Genomic DNA, 18,959 nt, shown 5'->3' on the forward strand with positions numbered 1-18,959 from the left:
TCACATTGTCAAATTTCTGGGCATAGAGTTTCTGGTAGTATTCAGAGATGATCTCTTTTATCTCTGTGGGATCAGTTGTTATTTCCCCTTTATCATTTCTGATTGAGGTTACTAGAGATTTTACTTTTCTATTCCTCGTTAGTCTGGCCAATGGTTTATCTATTTTATTTATTTTTTCAAAAAACCAACTCCTTGTTTCATTAATTTTCTGAATTAATATTTTGTTTTCAATTTCATTGATCTCTGATTTCATTTTGGATATTTCTTTTCTTCTACCGAGTTTAGGCTTAGATTGTTCTTCTTTTTCCAATTCCATAAGATCTCTTGTGAGATTGTTGATGTGCTCTCTTTCTGTTTTTCGAATGTAGGCATCTAAAGTGATGAATTTTCCTCTCAAAACTGCTTTTGCAGTATCCCACAGGTTTTGGTAGCTTGTGTCTTCATTGTTGTTATGCTCAAGGAAGTTAATGATTTCCTGTTTTCTTTCTTCCTGCACCCATCTGTTATTCAACAGAAGATTGTTTAGTTTCCATGCCTTTGGGTGGGGTCGAGCATTTTTGTTAGAGTTGAGTTCCACCTTTAGTGCCTTATGGTCTGAGAAGATACAAGGTAAAATTTCAATTCTTTTGATTCTGTTGATATTTGTTTTGTGTCCCAGGATATGATCAATTTTGGAGAATGTTCCATGTGGTGATGAGAAGAATGTATATTCTTTATCTTTGGGATGGAGTGTTCTATATGCGTCTATCAAGCACAGTTGTTCTAGGGTCTCATTTAAGTCTCTTATATCCTTGTTTAATTTCTGTTTAGAGGATCTGTCCAGCTCTGTAAGAGGAGTGTTAAGGTCCCCTGTTATGATGGTATTATCAGATATCATATTGCTCAGATTGAGTAAGGTCTGTTTCAAGAATCTGGGAGCATTTAAATTGGGTGCATAGATATTTAGAATTGAAATGTCTTCTTGTTGTATTTTTCCCTTGAGCAATATAAAAAGACCATCTTTGTCTTTTTTGACTTTAGTTGCTTTAAATCCACATGTATCTGAAAATAAGATTGCAACTCCTCTTTTCTTCTGAATTCCATTTGCCTGAAAAATTGTCTTCCAACCCTTGACTCGGAGCTTGAATTTGTCTTTTGAAGCCAGGTGTGTTTCTTGCAGACAGCAAATGGATGGCTTGTGTTTTTTAATCCAGTCAACCAATCTATGTCTCTTCAGTGGGGAATTCAAGCCATTAACATTTATTGAGATAATTGATAAGTGTGGTAGTATTCTATTCGTCTTATTTGGTGAGAGTCTATTGCTTAGTTTTATCTTTTGCGTCAGTGTGGAGGTTTGGTTCTGTCCTTTAATTTCTGAATTCTTACTTTGCTGCTGATCCATTGTGGTGGTCAGTGTGCAGAACAGGTTGAAGTATTTCCTGTAGAGCTGGTCTTGTTGTGGCGAATTTCCTCAATGTTTGTATATCTGTAAATGATTTGATTTCTCCATCAATTTTGAAGCTTAGCTTAGCAGGGTACAGAATTCTGGGCTGGAAATTGTTCTGTTTAAGTAGATTAAAGGTAGATGACCATTGTCTTCTTGCTTGGAAAGTTTCATTAGAGAAGTCTGCGGTCACTCTGATGGATTTGCCCCTGTAGGTCAACTGGCGCTTACTCCTGGCAGCTTGCAGAATCTTTTCTTTTCTTTTGTCTTGACTTTGGACAGGTTCATCACAATGTGTCTTGGAGAAGCTCGGTTAGAGTTGAGGCGACCTGGGGTCCGATATCCCTCTGAAAGCAGTGTGTCAGAATCTTTGGTGATGTTTGGGAAATTTTCTTTTATAATATTCTCTAGTATGGCTTCCATTCCTCTGGGGCATTCTTCTTCCCCTTCTGGAATTCCTATAACTCGTATGTTGGAACGCTTCATAAAGTCCCATAATTCTGACAGTGAACATTCTGCTTTCTCTCTCTTGTTTTCTGCCTCTTTTACTATCTGAGTTATCTCAAAAACTTTGTCTTCTACCTCTGAAATTCTTTCTTCTGCATGGTCTAACCTGTTGCTGATACTTTCCATTGCATCTTTAAGTTTCCTGATTGACTGTTTTATTTCCTTCAGGTCTGCTATATCCTTTTTATATTCTTCATATCTTTCATCTCTGATTTGATTCTGTTTTTGGATTTCCTTTTGGTTATTTTCCACTTTATTAGCAGTTTCCTTCATTGTTTCCATCATTTCTTTCATTGTTTTCAACATGTGTATTCTAAATTCCCTTTCTGTCATTCCTAACATTTCTGTATAGGTGGAATCCTCTGCAGTAGCTACCTCATGGTCCCTTGGCGGTGTTTTCTGGACTGGTTCTTTATGTTGCCTGGAGTTTTCTGCTGATTCTTCCTCATGGGTGATTTCTTTTATCTGTTTCCTTGCACTAATTTTCCTTTCACTTCCTCTTGCTCTTTAACTTCTCGTGCCTGTGGAAGTTGCGGGCGGATTAGATGGATTGAACACACGCGACCACTTGCTGGTTTTCCACTGTTTTAGTTCTCCTCTTGGGGTCCAGAAGTCACTCGCTGACTCTCTGTATCCTCTCAGGGGTGATGATAGGCAGATCCCACCAGCCAGAGATGCGTGGAGTCCTATATCCCCAGACTCACGGTGCCCAGATGCAAGGAAGCTGTTACTCGGCTCACCCTCTCCTTCTTTCTCTTAAAAATTATTATAATGCACTGATTTTGTTAATACAAAGCACTTGGCAGCCTCCATCAGAAAATCTTAATGAAAATGGGTAATATTTATGGATTTCTTTCTTGAAATTCTTCAGTAAGCTTTGTATTATATTGAATTAAGCGTTTTCTCTGGAAAAATTAACAACTTTCTGTTCATTTATGATTTTCTCATAATAGGTTCTAATAGAAAATTTATGAATTTCTGATAATAACTAATAGTTTGTTACTGGAAACTTTCTATTTTGTTAAAAGCATCTTAACAAAAGATGTTAAGATGTTTGTTATGTTAGGCAAAATTTTATTACTTATTAAGAGGTAACTTTTTATAGGTGTGTTAGTATTTTTAAAATTTTGAGTTATGTGATCCCAAAATATTTAATTATTTTGAAACACAAGGTTAAATAAAAAAGTGAAATACCAAACTATATATTCAGTACCATTATTCTTTTACCCAAAACATACGTGTACATTTATATTTATTAATGTGCATGCATAATACTTGTGTATATGTGTGCTGTGCATTTATGCATAAAACTTTAGTGAAATAGTATCTGTATTATATATGGGTTTGTATTCACACGTATGTTTCAGGGAAAAGAGACTGGAAGGAGACCAAATTGAAGTCTCAGTGGTAGGATTTCAGATCATTTAAAAAATACATTTTGTATATGCGTTTGTATTTTCCCACGTTCTACAGTGATTGCATATTGAATTTATGATAAATGTTTTATTGTCTAAGATTTTGTACTGAAGCTTTTTTCTTTCTTTTATGAAAAGAGTTTTTCAGCTCATATCTTTAATGGACAGTGGATTGCCTCAGTGTTCTAATGAGAAAATAGAGCTTGCAATTCTGTGGTTCTTGGATCAGTTTCGTAAAACGTATGTTGGTGATCAACTTCAAAGAACCTCAAAGGTAGGTTTATTAGAGATTTTTAAAAATGTTCTCAGAGAAGTAAAAATGTATGTTTGACAGCCTTAAGCTAAATGATATATTTGAGAAATTTCTGCACAAGAAGTGTATTTTATCAGTTGATGAATTGGTATTGAAAGGCAATATGATTAATTTACTTGTTTGATATCTACATTTACAATTTTCTTTGAAGACTGATTGGCAGAGGTAGTATTTTTTACATTGGTAGTCATTAGTTATTTAAATACTAATGGATTTTGCCTTATCATATTATATTTCAAGACTAAAAAACATAAATTTTACCCTCTTTTAGTAGTTACGGTATTTTTTTGAATACTTATTTATGTGGTTTTCAGTATAATTTACTCATTCCTTCGCATTTTTAAATGTTAAATAATGAGGACTAGGAGAATCTTTCCTTAAGAGACTGCACTTAAATAACCATATTTTAGGAAATACTCATAGTATAATAATTGATGTTTAGCATCACCAATTTTAAGTGACTTGATCTTGACGTGTAACAAGGGATTGTTACATAGATTTGTGTGAACTCTATGCAGATATTTAGTGGTCCTTAAGACACTAAGATTCATGAGAATTTTTTTTCTTTTTTTTTGTAATCGTAAATTTCTAAAATAGTAAATTTCTTCTCTGTACAAAGTCCTAACTCCTTTGAATTTGTAGTGAAGGATTTTACATTTGAAAATTCTAACGTAAGCTTTTTATAGTGAGCTTCTTTATTTTAGGAAATTTAACTTAACTTTCAGTTCATTTATGATTTTCTGGCAATAATAATTGTAGTGTGAAGTGATTACTGTTTGGTTTTAAGATCATCTTTTACTTTATCCCAGGTAAAATTTTCTTCACTTGTTAAAGAAGTGATATAGCTTGATACTTCCCTTCTCAAAATATTGTGATGTTTTATTGCAGTTTAACATCAGTAAACTTTTCTTAGATTTTAGATGTGTTGAATGAGATTCACTTGGAAGAATAAAGAGTAGCTAGAAGTAAATGTTTTAGATTGTCAGTAAGACAAATTGGAATGAGACAAAAATTGCATGCTATAAAATTTTTACAGGGTGTGTCTTTTTAAATCCCAGATGTGCTTCTTGAAGGTTGAATATAAATTTAATTATGTAAATTGTCTTCTTTAATGTACCAGAGATTTTGTTATTTTGCTTTTGCAAAAGTGGGTACTCTGAACCACTACAGATACAATATCCATTTGGTTTGAGTTTTAAGTAACAACAGTATAATATGGAGTAGAAAAGCCTTCTAATTTTTTTAAAGTAGTTACGTAAAATGAGACTAGCTGTTTTATGACAAGGGGGTTACGGAAGTTTTTTTCAAAACTTTTGTTTATATATGTGTGTATATATGTAAAATTTTTAATACAAGGTAATTGTGAAAAAAGTGAATTGTAGAATATTAGTTTTTCTCTTTTGAAAAAGCATGTGTAAATTACATGTTATTGTAATTTTAATAGTTTCAGTGCATGCATCTTATCCTTTTACCAAACGGAGTTAGTCCTAAGATGACTTTATTTCTAAAGCATTGCTGTCACATAACCCCAAAATGAACTAAATCTTCCCACTTTTTAATTTTTTTTTATAGATAGAGTCTCACTATGTTGCCCTTGATAGAGTGCTGTGGCGTCACAGTTGACAGCAACCTCAAACTCTTGGGCTTAAGCGATTCTCTTGCCTTAGCCTCCCGTGTAGCTGGGACTATAGGCGCTTGCCACAACACCTGGCTATTTTTTTGTTGCAGTTGTTTAGCTGGCCTGGGCCTGGTCCGAACCCACCACCCTTGGTGTATGTGGCTGGCACTGTAATCATTGTGCTATGGGCGCCGAGCCACTAAATCTTCCTACTTTTTTTTTTTTTGGCCGGGGCTGGGTTTGAACCCGCCACCTCCGGCATATGGGACTGGTGCCTTATTCCTTGAGCCACAGGCGCCGCCAAATCTTCCTACTTTTTAATTTCTCTGGCTTGTCTGCCAGTCTTAATAGGAACCATTTTGGGGAGGGGGGGTCATTTTTGTAGGAACTCATCATGATCACTTTATTCCTTACAGTAGACCTACAAGATTGGTATTACTGTTTACATTTTACTAATGAAAGGGCAGATTCTTTAAGACATTTAATTTAGTAAGTACTATATATACTGTTTTTCTGGCAACCAGAAAAATATTTCTTGGTGAGGGTGTTGTTTGATTCCAAATTGTGGGAGTCTTTTGGTTTTGGTTTTGGGTTTTTTATTGGTTTGTTTTTGTAAGATGGTGTCTTGCTTTGTTGCCCACCCTGGAGAGCAGTGACAGGATCATGGTTTACGATAGCCTCGAATTCCTGGACTCAAGTAATCCTGTGTAGGAGAGGGAGAGTGTTAGATAGTAGTTAGTGGATAATGTTAAACAATTAGTGCACACTTACTTTGTACCAGGAACTGTGCTCTAACCTCTTTTAATCATTGTCTCATTTGATTTCATCATATAGAGTATGCTTAAAAGGTTTTTTGTAATCTCTTTTCTGCATATGTCATGAGCTTCATGTTTCAGTATTCTATGCATGTACTTGCAGTGCATACTTGATGCGTGCTAAACTTAAACTTTGTTAGCTTCCTTAACATTCTGTGCTCTCACTACTAAGTGTTAGAAGAAAACATTTTGCTTCAGACACTATTTTTTAAAATAACTGCTTTCACTTTTGTGCCTTAGTCTGCTAATTCCTACTTATCTCTCATATCAGAGATGGCCCATCCTTTAGGATACCTTTCTTAACTCTCAAATTCTGTGAGAATTCTTTTTGTCTGTGTTCCACAGTACCCATTTGTCCTGTATCTTAGCTTTTATTACACTCTGTTGTAATTATTTGTTAGTAAAACAAGTATCTAGCATATAGTATAATTTTCGTTAGGACAATTTCTGCCCTGTTTGTTGTTACCATCCCCAAGGATCTGGTGTATTGCTTTTATTTTTTCTATTTACTAGTGAAAAAGAAAAAAGGAGATATATAAAAAATACAAAAAGAATTCTGAGGAAATTCTCTCAGAATTCTGTAGGAATTAGGCTGAGATATTGTGTATAATACTTTTACGTGATAAAGGGTATATTCTTGAGTTGGGAGATGATGCTGATGAGTAAAATTATCAGCAGTTCTAAATAAGGGATAATATCAGGTATCTTGAAAATTTTATAAAAGCCAGTCTAGAGGGTGGCGCCTGTGACTCAAAGGAGTAGGGCACCGGCCCCATGTACCAGAGGTGATGGGTTCAAACCCGGCCCCAGCCAAAAACTGCCAAAAAAAAAGCCAGTCTAGACAACAGAATGTAATTTGTAGAAATCAGTGCTTAAGTCACAAAAGTAGAATCACCGAAGAGTTCTAAGTGGGGTATTTGATACAAATAAGTTTTATTAGTGACAAAGAAGTCTTTGTTAGTAGTAGCCATATATATCTAGAGTGATGTCTGTGTTGAATACTTTGATCAGAATTTGGGAGGCATTATCTAATTTTATTCTCACAAAAATGCTATGAAAATAGTGATCTTTATTAATATCTTCTCTTTTTATAGACATGAAAACTGTGGTTTCGAGTGGTTAATTAATGTCATTAAGTGTATTTGAACCAGGGTACTTGACTCCAGAACCTGTGCTATAACAACTTTGCATTTTGCTTTCTATTGAATCTTTCCACCGGAATATTGAATGGGTCTTTCAAACTTAACAAATTCTAAAAAGGAACTCATTGTATTTTAAAACCCTCTCTTCCCACTTCCCTATTTTAAGGAAGAATTATATTGAAGCCAGAATTTCCCCCTTACATTTATCTTCCTATGTCTCATCTGCCACTTAATCCTGCTGACTTTATTTTCTAAATACCTCTCAGGTCCACTTCTGTCATTTCTCACTAGATGGCAAAAGTAGTCTGATTGCCCTCTTTGTTTCTATTTTGCTTCTCCCCACTCCAGTTCATTTTCCATACTGCTACCAGAGTAATCTTTTCTTCATTTGAAAACTAGAAAAAATAATGTAATGAACACTCACATGCCTATCATCCAGCTTTAAGTCTTAATGCTTTGCTGCATTTTCTTGAGATCTGTTTTTTTTTTTTATTGTTGGGGATTCATTGAGGGTACAATAAGCCAGGTTACACTGATTGCAATTGTTAGGTAAAGTCCCTCTTGCAATCATGTCTTGCCCCCATAAAGTGTGACACACACTAAGGCCCCACCCCCCCCTCCATCCCTCTTTCTGCTTCCCCCCCATAACCTTAATTGTCATTAATTGTCCTCATATCAAGATTGAATACATAGGATTCATGCTTCTCCATTCTTGTGATGCTTTACTAAGACTAATGTCTTCCACTTCCATCCAGGTTAATACGAAGGATGTAAAGTCTCCATTTTTTTTAATGGCTGAATAGTATTCCATGGTATACATATACCACAGCTTGTTAATCCATTCCTGGGTTGGTGGGCATTTAGGCTGTTTCCACATTTTGGCGATTGTAAATTGAGCTGCAATAAACAGTCTAGTACAAGTGTCCTTATGATAGAAGGATTTTTTTCCTTCTGGGTAGATACCCAGTAATGGGATTGCAGGATCAAATAGGAGGTCTAGCTTGAGTGCTTTGAGGTTTCTCCATACTTCCTTCCAGAAAGGTTGTACTAGTTTGCAGTCCCACCAGCAGTGTAAAAGTGTTCCCTTCTCTCCACATCCACGCCAGCATCTGCAGTTTTGAGATTTTGTGATGTGGGCCATTCTCACTGGGGTTAGATGATATCTCAGGGTTGTTTTGATTTGCATTTCTCTAATATATAGAGATGATGAACATTTTTTCATGTGTTTGTTAGCCATTCGTCTGTCGTCTTTAGAGAAAGTTCTATTCATGTCTCTTGCCCATTGATATAAGGGATTGTTGGCTTTTTTCATGTGGATTAATTTGAGTTCTCTATAGATCCTAGTTATCAAGCTTTTGTCTGATTGAAAATACGCAAATATCCTTTCCCATTGTGTAGGTTGTCTCTTTGCTTTGGTTATTGTCTCCTTAGCTGTACAGAAGCTTTTCAGTTTAATGAAGTCCATTTGTTTATTTTTGTTGTTGTTGCAATTGCCATGGCAGTCTTCTTCATGAAGTCTTCCCCCAGGCCAATATCTTCCAGTATTTTTCCTATGCTTTCTTTGAGGATTTTTTATTGTTTCATGCCTTCAATTTAAGTCCTTTATCCATCTTGAATCAATTTTGGTGAGTGGGGAAAGGTGTGGGTCCAGTTTCAGTCTTTTACATGTAGACATCCAGTTCTCCCAACACCATTTATTGAATAGGGAGTCTTTCCCCCAAGGTAAGTTCTTGTTTGGTTTATCGAAGATTAGGTGGTTGTAAGATGTTAGTTTCATTTCTTGGTTTTCAATTCGATTCCAAGTGTCTATGTCTCTGTTTTTGTGCCAGTACCATGCTGTCTTGAGCACTATGGCTTTGTAGTACAGACTAAAATCTGGTATGCTGATCCCCCCAGCTTTATTTTTATTACTAAGAACTGCCTTAGCTATACGGGGTTTTTTCTGGTTCCATACAAAACGCAGAATCATTTTTTCCAAATCTTGAAACTACGATGTAGGTACTTTGATAGGAATGGCATTGAATAGGTAGATTGCTTTGGGAAGTATAGACATTTTAACAATGTTGATTCTTCCCATCCATGAGCATGGTATGTTCTTCCATTTGTTAATATCCTCTGCTATTTCCTTTCTGAGGATTTCGTAGTTTTCTTTATAGAGGTCCTTCACCTCCTTCGTTAGGTATATTCCTAGGTATTTCATTTTCTTTGAAACTATGGTGAAGGAGTTGTGTCCTTAATTAGCTTCTCATCTTGACTGTTATTGGTGTATACAAAGTCTACTGACTTGTGGACGTTGATTTCATATCCTGAAACATTACTGTATTTTTTGATGACTTCTAGGAGTCTTGTGGTTGAGTCTTTGGGGTTCTCTAAGTATAAGATCATGTCGTCAGCAAAGAGGGAGAGTTTGACCTCCTCTGCTCCCATTTGGATTCCCTTTATTTCCTTGTCTTGCCTAATTGTATTGGCTAGAACTTCCAGCACTACGTTGAATAGTAAAGGTGACAGAGGACAGCCTTGTCTGGTTCCAGTTCTAAGAGGAAAAGCTTTCAGTTTTACTCCAGTCAGTAAAATATTGGCTGTGAGTTTGTCATAGATAGCTTCAATCAGATTTAGAAATGCCTATACTCTTCAGTGTTCTAATTAGAAAAGGATGCTGGATTTTATCAAATGCTTTTTCTGCGTCTATTGAGAGGATCATGTGATCTTTATTTTTGCCTCTGTTAATATGGTGGATAACGTTTATAGACTTGCGTATGTTAAACCAGCCTTGCATCCCTGGGATGAAGCCTGCTTGATCATGATGAATGACTTTTTTGATGATAAGCTGTAATCTATTGGCTAGGATTTTGTTGAGAATTTTTCCATCTATATTCATGAGTGAGATTGGTCTGAAATTCTCCTTTTTGTTTGGGTCTTTTCCTGTTTTTGGTATCAGGGTGGTGTTTGCTTCACAGAATGTGTTGGGGAAGATTCCTTCTTCCTCAGTTTTTTGGAATAATTTCTGCAGTACAGGAATAAGCTCTTCCTTGAAGGTTTGATAGAATTCTGGAGTGAAGCCATCTGGACCAGGGCATTTTTTATTTGGAAGATTTTTTATTGTTTCTTCAATCTCAGTGCTTGAAATTGGTCTGTTCAGGAGCTCTATTTCTTCCTGGCTAAGTCTAGGGAGAGGGTGTGATTCCAAATATTGATCCATTTCTTTCACATTGTCAAATTTCTGGGCATAGAGTTTCTGGTAGTATTCAGAGATGATCTCTTGTATCTCTGTGGGATCAGTTGTTATTTCCCCTTTATCGTTTCTGATTGAGGTTACTAGAGATTTTACTTTTCTATTTCTAGTTAGTCTAGCCAATGGTTTATCTATTTTATTTATTTTTTTCAAAAAACCAACTCCTTGTTTCATTAATTTTCTGAATGATTCTTTTGTTTTCAATTTCATTGATCTCTGATTTGATTTTGGATATTTCTTTTTCTTCTACTGAGTTTAGGCTTAGATTGTTCTTCTTTATCCAATTCCATTAAGATCTCTTGTGAGATTGTTGATGTGCTCTCTTTCTGTTTTTCGAATGTAGGCATCTAAAGCAATGAATTTTCCTCTCAAAACTGCTTTTGCAGTATCCCAGAGGTTTTGGTAGCTTGTGTCTTCATTGTTGTTATGCTCAAGGAAGTTAATGATTTCCTGTTTTATTTCTTCCTGCACCCATCTGTTATTCAACAGAAGATTGTTTAATTTCCATGGCTTAGTGTGGGTTTGAGCATTTTTGTTAGAGTTGAGTTCCACCTTTAGTGCCTTATGGTCTGAGAAGATACAAGGTAAAATTTCAATTCTTTTGATTCTGTTGATATTTGTTTTGTGTCCCAGGATATGATCAATTTTGGAGAATGTTCCATGGGGTGATGAGAAGAATGTATATTCTTTATCTTTGGGGTGGAGTGTTCTATATGCGTCTATCAAGCATAGTTGTTCTAGGGTCTCATTTAAATCTCTTATATCTTTGTTTAATTTCTGTTTAGAGGATCTGTCCAGCTCTGTAAGAGGAGTGTTAAAGTCCCCTGTTATGTTGATATTATCAGATATCATATTGCTCAGACTGAGTAAGGTGTGCTTCAAGAATCTGGTTGCATTTAAATTGGGTGCATAAATATTTAGAATTGAAATGTCTTCTTGTTGTATTTTTCCCTTGACCAATAAAAAGTGACCATCTTTGTCTTTTTTGACTTTAGTTGCTTTAAATCCACATGTATCTGAAAATAAGATTGCAACTCCTCTTTTCTTCTGAATTCCATTTGCCTGAAAAATTGTCTTCCAACCCTTGACTCGGAGCTTGAATTTGTCTTTTGAAGCCAGGTGTGTTTCTTGCAGACAGCAAATGGATGGCTTGTGTTTTTTAATCCAGTCAACCAATCTATGTCTCTTCGGTGGGGAATTCAAGCCATTAACATTTATTGAGATAATTGATAAGTGTGGTAGTATTCTATTCGTCTTATTTGGTGAGAGTCCATTGCTTAGTTTTATCTTTTGCATCAGTGTGGAGGTTAGGTTCTGTCTTTTGATTTCTGAGTTCTTACTTTGCTGCTGATCCATTGTGTTGGTCAGTGTGCAGAACAGGTTGAAGTATTTCCCGTAGAGCTGGTCTTGTTGTGGCGAATTTCCTCAATGTTTGTATATCCGTAAATGATTTGATTTCTCCGTCAATTTTGAAACTTAGCTTAGCAGGGTACAGAGTTCTGGGCTGAAAATTGTTCTGTTTAAGTAGATTAAAGGTAGATGACCATTGTCTTCTTGCTTGTAAAGTTTCATTAGAGAAGTCTGCTGTCACTCTGATGGATTTGCCCCTGTAGGTCAACTGGCGCTTACTCCTGGCAGCTTGCAGAATCTTTTCTTTTCTTTTGTCTTGACTTTGGACAGGTTCATCACAATGTGTCTTGGAGAAGCTCGGTTAGAGTTGAGGCGACCTGGGGTCCGATATCCCTCTGAAAGCAGTGTGTCAGAATCTTTGGTGATGTTTGGGAAATTTTCTTTTATAATATTCTCTAGTATGGCTTCCATTCCTCTGGGGCATTCTTCTTCCCCTTCTGGGCTTCCTATAACTCGTATGTTAGAACGCTTCATAAAGTCCCATATTTCTGACAGTGAACGTTCTGCTTTCTCTCTCTTCTTTTCTGCCTCTTTTACTGTCTGAGTTATCTCAAGAACTTTGTCTTCTACCTCTGAAATTCTTTCTTGTGCATGGTCTAACCTGTTGTTGATACTTTCCATTGCATCTTTAAGTTCCCTAATTGACTGTTTCAGTTCCTTCAGGTCTGCTATATCCTTTTTATATTCTTCATATCGTTCATCTCTTATTTGATTCTGTTTTTGGATTTCCTTTTGGTTATTTTCCACTTTATTAGCAATTTCCTTCATTGTTTCCATCATTTCTTTCATTGTTTTCAACATGTGTATTCTAAATTCCCTTTCTGTCATTCCTAACATTTCTTTACAGGTGGAATCATCTGCAGTAGCTACCTCATGGTCCCTTGGTGGAGTTGTTCTGGACTGGTTCTTCATGTTGCCTGGAGTTTTCTGCTGATTCTTCCTCATGAGTGATTTGTTTTATCTGTTTCCTTGTCCTAATTTTCCTTTCACTTCCTCTTGCTCTTTAAGTTCTGTTGCCTGTGGAAGTTGTGGGCGGGTTTAGACGGATTGAACACACGCGACCACTTGCCGGTTTTCCACCGTTTTAGTCCTGCTCTTGGGTTCCAGAAGTCTCTCGCTGACTCCCTGTATCATCATAGGAGTGATGATAGGCAGATCCCACCAGCCAGAGATGCCTGGAGGGCATCCGTGCCCAGATGCAAGGAAGCTGTTACTCGGCTGCCATCTTGCTCCGCCTCCCGAGATCTGTTTTTGAATTAAATGTGATCCTTTTGCTGCTTTGATTCTGTTCCTTTCACTTCCTGCCCGAGAGTAAACACTATCCTAAAATTTAGTGTTATTCTCGTCCATGATTTTGTTCTTTTTCCATATTTCTGTATATTTATAAACAAAACATAGTACTGTTAATTTTATCTAAGTATTGTTTTTGAGATTTATTCATATAATAAATAGTTCTAGTTACTTTTTCCCTTTATTAAATCATAACTGTGTACATTAATGCATTTATGGGGTACAGTATGGTGATTTGAGACACAATGTGGAATGCTTACATCTAACTGATTAACATAACCATCTCCTTGCTTACTTATTTGTTGTGGTAAGACATTTATACTCTATTGTTAATAGTTCGAAGTGTGTCATTGCATTATGCGCATTAGGTGAGGTCCCCCCCAAATATCCTCCCCCCCCCAACTTCCCCCCTTCCCTCCTCTCTCTCTCCTCTTTACTCCTTCTTTCTGGACTCCAGTTATGTTGTACCATTCATATGAATGTGTAGGTGATTATATGTTGATTTCATAGTAGTATTGAGTACATTGGATACTTTTTTCCCCATTCTTGAGGTACTTTACTAAGACAAATATCTTCCAGCTCCATCCAGGTAAACATAAAAGTTGTGAAGTCTCCATCTTTTTTATGGCTGCATAGTATTCCATGGTATACCTATACCACAATTTGTTAATCCATTTGTGGGTCAGTGGGCAATTGGGCTGCTTTCATGACTTGGCAATTATGAATTGGGCTGCAGTAAACATTCTGGTGCATATGTCTTTGTTGTAAAATAATTTTTGATCATCTGGGTATATATTAAGGAGAAGCATACAGAATCAAACAGTAGGTCCACTTTTCGTTCCTTGAGTATTCTCCAAACTTTTTTCCAAAAAGGACACATTAGCTTGCATTCCCACCAGCATCGATGTGTTCCCTTCTCTCTACATCCACGCCAACATCTGTGGCTTTGGGATTTTGTGATGTGGGCTAATCATACTGGAGTTAGATGTTATCTCAAAGTGGTTTTGATTTGCATTTCTCTGATGATTAAAGATGATGAGCATTTTTTCATGTGTTTGTAGTCCATGCACCTATCTTCTTCAGAGAAGTTTTGTTTCAAGTCTCTTGCCCATATAGAAATGGGGTTATTTGTTCTTTTCTTACTGATTAGTTTGAGTTCTCTGGGTTCAGTTATCAGACTCAGACCTTTGTCAAAGGCATAACCTTCAAATACCTCCTCCCATTCTGGAAAGCTGTTTGCTTTACTTACTGTGCTCTTGGCTGTGCAAAAGCTTTTTAGTTTGATCAGATCCAGTAATGTATTTTTGGTGTTGCTTCAGTTGCTGTGGGGGGGTGGAGTCCTCCTCATAAAATATTCTCTCAGGCCAATTTCTTCAAGTATTTTCCTTGCACTCTCATCTAGTATTTTTATAGTTTCATGTCTTAAGTTTAAATCTTTTGTCCAGTGAGAATCAATTTTTATCAGTGGTGAAAGGTGGGGTTCCAGTTTCAGTCTTCTCCAGGTCGCCCGCTAGTTCACCCAGCACCATTTGTTAAATAGGGAGTCATTCCCCCATTGAATATTTTTGATGGGCTTGTCAAAGATAAAATGACGTTAAGTAGCTGGGTTCATCTCTTGGTTCTCTATTCTGTTCCACACATCTACCTCTCTGTTTTTGTGCCAGTACCATGCTGTTTTGATTTATAGTATAACTTGAAGTCTGGTAACGTGATACCTCCTGATTTGTTCTTATTTCTGAGTAATGTCTTAGGTATTTGAGGTTTTTTCTGATTCCATATAAAATGAGGAACTATTTTTTCAAGCTCTTTAAAGTATGATGATGGTGCTTTAATAGGGATTGCTTTAAATCTGTAGATTGCTTTGGGTAGTATGGACATTTTAACAATGTTGATTCTTCCCATCCATGAGCATGTATGTTTTTCCATTTGTTGACATCTTTAGCTATTTCTTTTCTCAAGGTTTCTTAGTTCTCTTTATAGAGATGTTTCATATCAATTGTTAGGTAAATTCCAAGATATTTCATCTTCTTTGGCACTACTGTAAAAGGAATAGAGTCCTTGACTGTATTTTCAACTTGACTATTGTAGGCATATGTAAAAGCTACTGATTTGTAAGTATTGATTTTGTATCCTCAGATACTTCTGTATTCCTTGGTCACTTCTAAGAGTTTTGTATTTGAGTCCCTGGGATTTTCCAGGTGTAGGATCATATCATCAGTGAAGAGTGAGAGTTTGATCTCCTCTGACCCTATTTGTATACTCTTGATCTCCTTCTCTTGCCTGATTGCAGTGACTAAGAGTTCCATTACTGTGTTTGAATAGTCAGTGGGCATCCTTGCCAAGTTCCTGATCTGAGTGGAAATGTTTCCAGTTTTACACCATTCAATATGATATTGGCTGTGGGTTTGCTGAAGATGTCCTCTATCAGTTTAGAAAATGTTCCTTCCGTGCCTATTTTCTTAAGTGTTCTGATCATGAAAGATGCTGGATATTATCAAAAATCTTTTTCTACATCAATCGAGAGAATCATATAGTATTTGTTTTCTATTTTATTGATGTGGTGTATTATATTGATACATTTGCCTATGTTGAACCAACCCTTTAACCCTGGAATAAAACCAACTTGATCGTGGTGTATAATTTTTTTGATGTGCTGTTGAATTCATTTAATTCTGCTCTAATTTTGGTTATTTCTTTTCTTCTGCTAGACTTGGGGTTGGAACATTCTTCCTTTTCTAGTTGCTTGAGATGATCCATTAAGTTGTTGGCTTCCTCACTTTCTGTTTTCTTGATGGTTTCCAATGCAATAAATTTCCCTCTTAGGACTGCCTATGCAGTATCCCACAGGTTTTGATAATCTGTGTCTTCATTTTGTTCCAAAAATTTGGTGACTTCCTTCTTCATGTCATCTTTGACCTAGCTATCATTCAACCTTATGATTATTTATTTTGTATGACTTTGAGTATGAAGATTCCTTTTGCTGTTGAGCTCAACTTTTATTGCATGGTGGTCTGAAAAGATACAAGGAATAATTTCTATTCTTTTAAATTTGCTGAGGTTTGACTTGTGTCCTAGTATATGATCAGTTTTGGAGGATGATCTGTGGGCTGATGACAAGAATGTATATTTAGTTTTATTAGGATGAAATATTCTGTAGAGGTCTGTTAAGTCCATTTGTTCTAGGCTTAGGTTTAAGTGTAATATTTCTTTGTTTAGTTTCTTCTTGGAGTATGTAGCCAAAACTGTCAAAAGGGTGTTAAAATCTCCAACTATTATAGTGCAGGAAGATACCAAGTTGTTCATACCCATTAGTGTTTGCTTTATAAATTGAAGCGCATCTGGTAAGGTGCATAAAAGTTAATTATTGAAATCTGTTCATGTTGGGTGTTTCCCTTGACAAATATGTAGTGACCATCCTTATCTTTCTTTATCTTTGTTGGTTTAAAGCCAATTGTGTCTGCAACTAAAATTGCAACCCCTGCTTTTTTGGTGTTCACATTTGCCTGTATTATAGATGTCCATCCCTTCACCCTGAGTCTATTTTTATCCTTTAAGGTAAGATGTGATTCTTGCATGCAGCAGATATCCGGTTTGAGTTTATGTATCCAGTCAGCCAACCTGTGCCTCTTTAGAGGACAATTTAAACCATTCACATTAATTGAAGGAATTGATAAGCCTGCTTGTGTTTTGGTTGTCATGTTTTTGGGATGTCCAGTGGACATTTTTAATCCTTTTGCCACTGTGGAAGTTAGATTTTGTTCAAAAATTTCTGAGTGAGTTTTCTTGTTCTGGTCATTGTGGAGGATGGGTCTGAGAATATCCTGGAGAGCTGGTTTAGTTATGGCAAATTTCTTCAACATGTGTACGTCATTAAAGTATTTGATTTCTCCATTACAAATGAAACTCATTTGAGCTGGATACAAAATCCCGAGCTGAAAGTTGTTTTGTTTTAGGAGATTGGAGGTTGACAACCATCCTCTTCTGGCTTGAAATGTTTCTGCTGAGAGATGCGCAGTCATTCTGATATTTCTCCCTTTGTAGTAATGCTTTTCTTACGTCTGGCTGCTTGCAGAATTTTCTTCTTTGTCTCAAATTTGGTAACGTTAATCACAGTGTGTCTAGGAGATGCTTCATTTGGATTGAGTCTTTCTGGGGTTCTGAAACTGTCTACTATCTGATTTTCTGTATCTCTTGCAGTGCTTGGGAAATTCTCCTCCATAATCTCTTCAAGTAGAGCACCTGTACTTTTAGGACCATCGTCTTCTTCAGGAATTCCTATGAGACAAATGTTCAATCTTTTGGAATGATCCCACAGCTCTCTCAGGGAATGATCAGTTTTTGCTCTCCATTTGTCTGCTTCTTTGAGCGTTTGGGAACATTCAATAGCTTTGTCTGCAGTTTCAGAAATCCTTTCTTCTGCCTAGGCAACTCTATTACTGAGGGATTCTACTGTATTTCAGAGCTCCTCAGCTAACTTTTTCATTTCCTTGAGCTCTGCTATTTCTTTTCTCATTATGTTCATATCTTTGATGACTTTGTCTTTGAATTCATTAAGTTGTTGAGACAACATTAGAACTATTCTTTGGATTTCAATTTCTAACTTTTCTTCCATTCTATTCATCTTATTTGCCATTCATATTCTGAATTTGATTTCTGACATTTCAGTCATCTTCAGTGGCATCTTCGGTTATATCTCCTTTTTTATTGCTGGGGAAGATTGATCTACTCTGGTTATTCATGTTGCCAGAGTTCTTCTGTTGGTTCCACACCCTGTTTATTTTCTACCATTTGGTTATTAGAACTGGTAGGGTGAGATTAAATTGGGGTTCCCAGGTAGTAGAGATAATCAGCCCCTTATCAAAGCGCTAGGCTTTATAATTGTGGCTTATCTCCTAAAACCTTAGAAATCTGCTTTTCAGAGTTTTGGCCAGAGACTTGATGAGGACTTACTTGGTGAGATAGCGCAAGCTTGCTCTGTTTTGATATCAGCCAACCTCTACCCTATCCTAAGAAGCCATGGTATTAGGTTTAAATCTTGGCTGTGAAGAGATACAGACAACTGCAGTGCCCAGGCCCCACCCTTCAGTTTTTTTCCACTATAGAACTTCGAAGGTCAACCTTAGAGTGTTCCCGGATGGACGCCCTTGCCATCAGGTGTTGGTCCACACCCAGCAAGCCTCTGCTCGCAGGCCCAACTGGGGCTGGGGACCAGGCCTGCCTGCCAAAGTCAGAACACACTGGGCAATTACTCTCCCAATGAGGGTGCCATCAGAGCCAGGTGTTCTGCGCCCCCCTCCCACCAGACACAGCCTGAACTGAGGGTCAACACCACCACTGGCTAGGCAAAGTCATAATGAGGGGACTGCTTCTCCTCCCACTGAGTGTTTCTTCCCACACCCTCTTTCTTTCCCACTAGTCAGATTCTGACTTGATGTTTGGGGGTCCACACTATGTCCAGATCTCTTAGGAAAACACTAAGCACTCTGAGCTCCGAAGGGGGCAGAACTTGTGACTGCCATGCGAGAGGGGAAAGGTAGCCTGGGAGTTTGGAATTGTGGGGGAAAATATCCAATTTTATACCTGGCGGCGTGGTGTCTAAAATTCGTAAGTGGGTCCTCCCTGAAGAAAGAGACCTGGTGTTTAGCAACTCTCTCCAGTGAGGTAAAATGAGTGATCTTTTGTTCCCTGTTCGCTTGTAGCCAGCCTGCAGCAGGCCTCCTTCTTGGGAGAGGGGTCTCACGTCCTCTAGTCAGTAGGCTTTGTACCTGTAGTTTGTTTTCTTGAATGCTCTTCC

General features: G+C 37.0%; 1 protein-coding gene across 2 annotated transcripts in view; it reads left to right on the forward strand.

Moving 5' to 3' along the window:
- RANBP17 (RAN binding protein 17) overlaps positions 1 to 18,959 on the forward strand; it is a 480,295-nt gene that overhangs the window by 130,564 nt on the left and 330,772 nt on the right. For both annotated transcript variants that reach the window (XM_053566863.1, XM_053566864.1), the window contains exon 14: positions 3,484 to 3,619. In XM_053566863.1, coding sequence (XP_053422838.1) covers positions 3,484 to 3,619 — 136 coding nt within the window. The remainder of the gene's footprint in view (positions 1 to 3,483; positions 3,620 to 18,959) is intronic.

This window comes from Nycticebus coucang, chromosome 17 (assembly GCF_027406575.1).
Source record: "Nycticebus coucang isolate mNycCou1 chromosome 17, mNycCou1.pri, whole genome shotgun sequence".
Classification (NCBI taxonomy): Eukaryota; Metazoa; Chordata; class Mammalia; order Primates; family Lorisidae; genus Nycticebus; species Nycticebus coucang.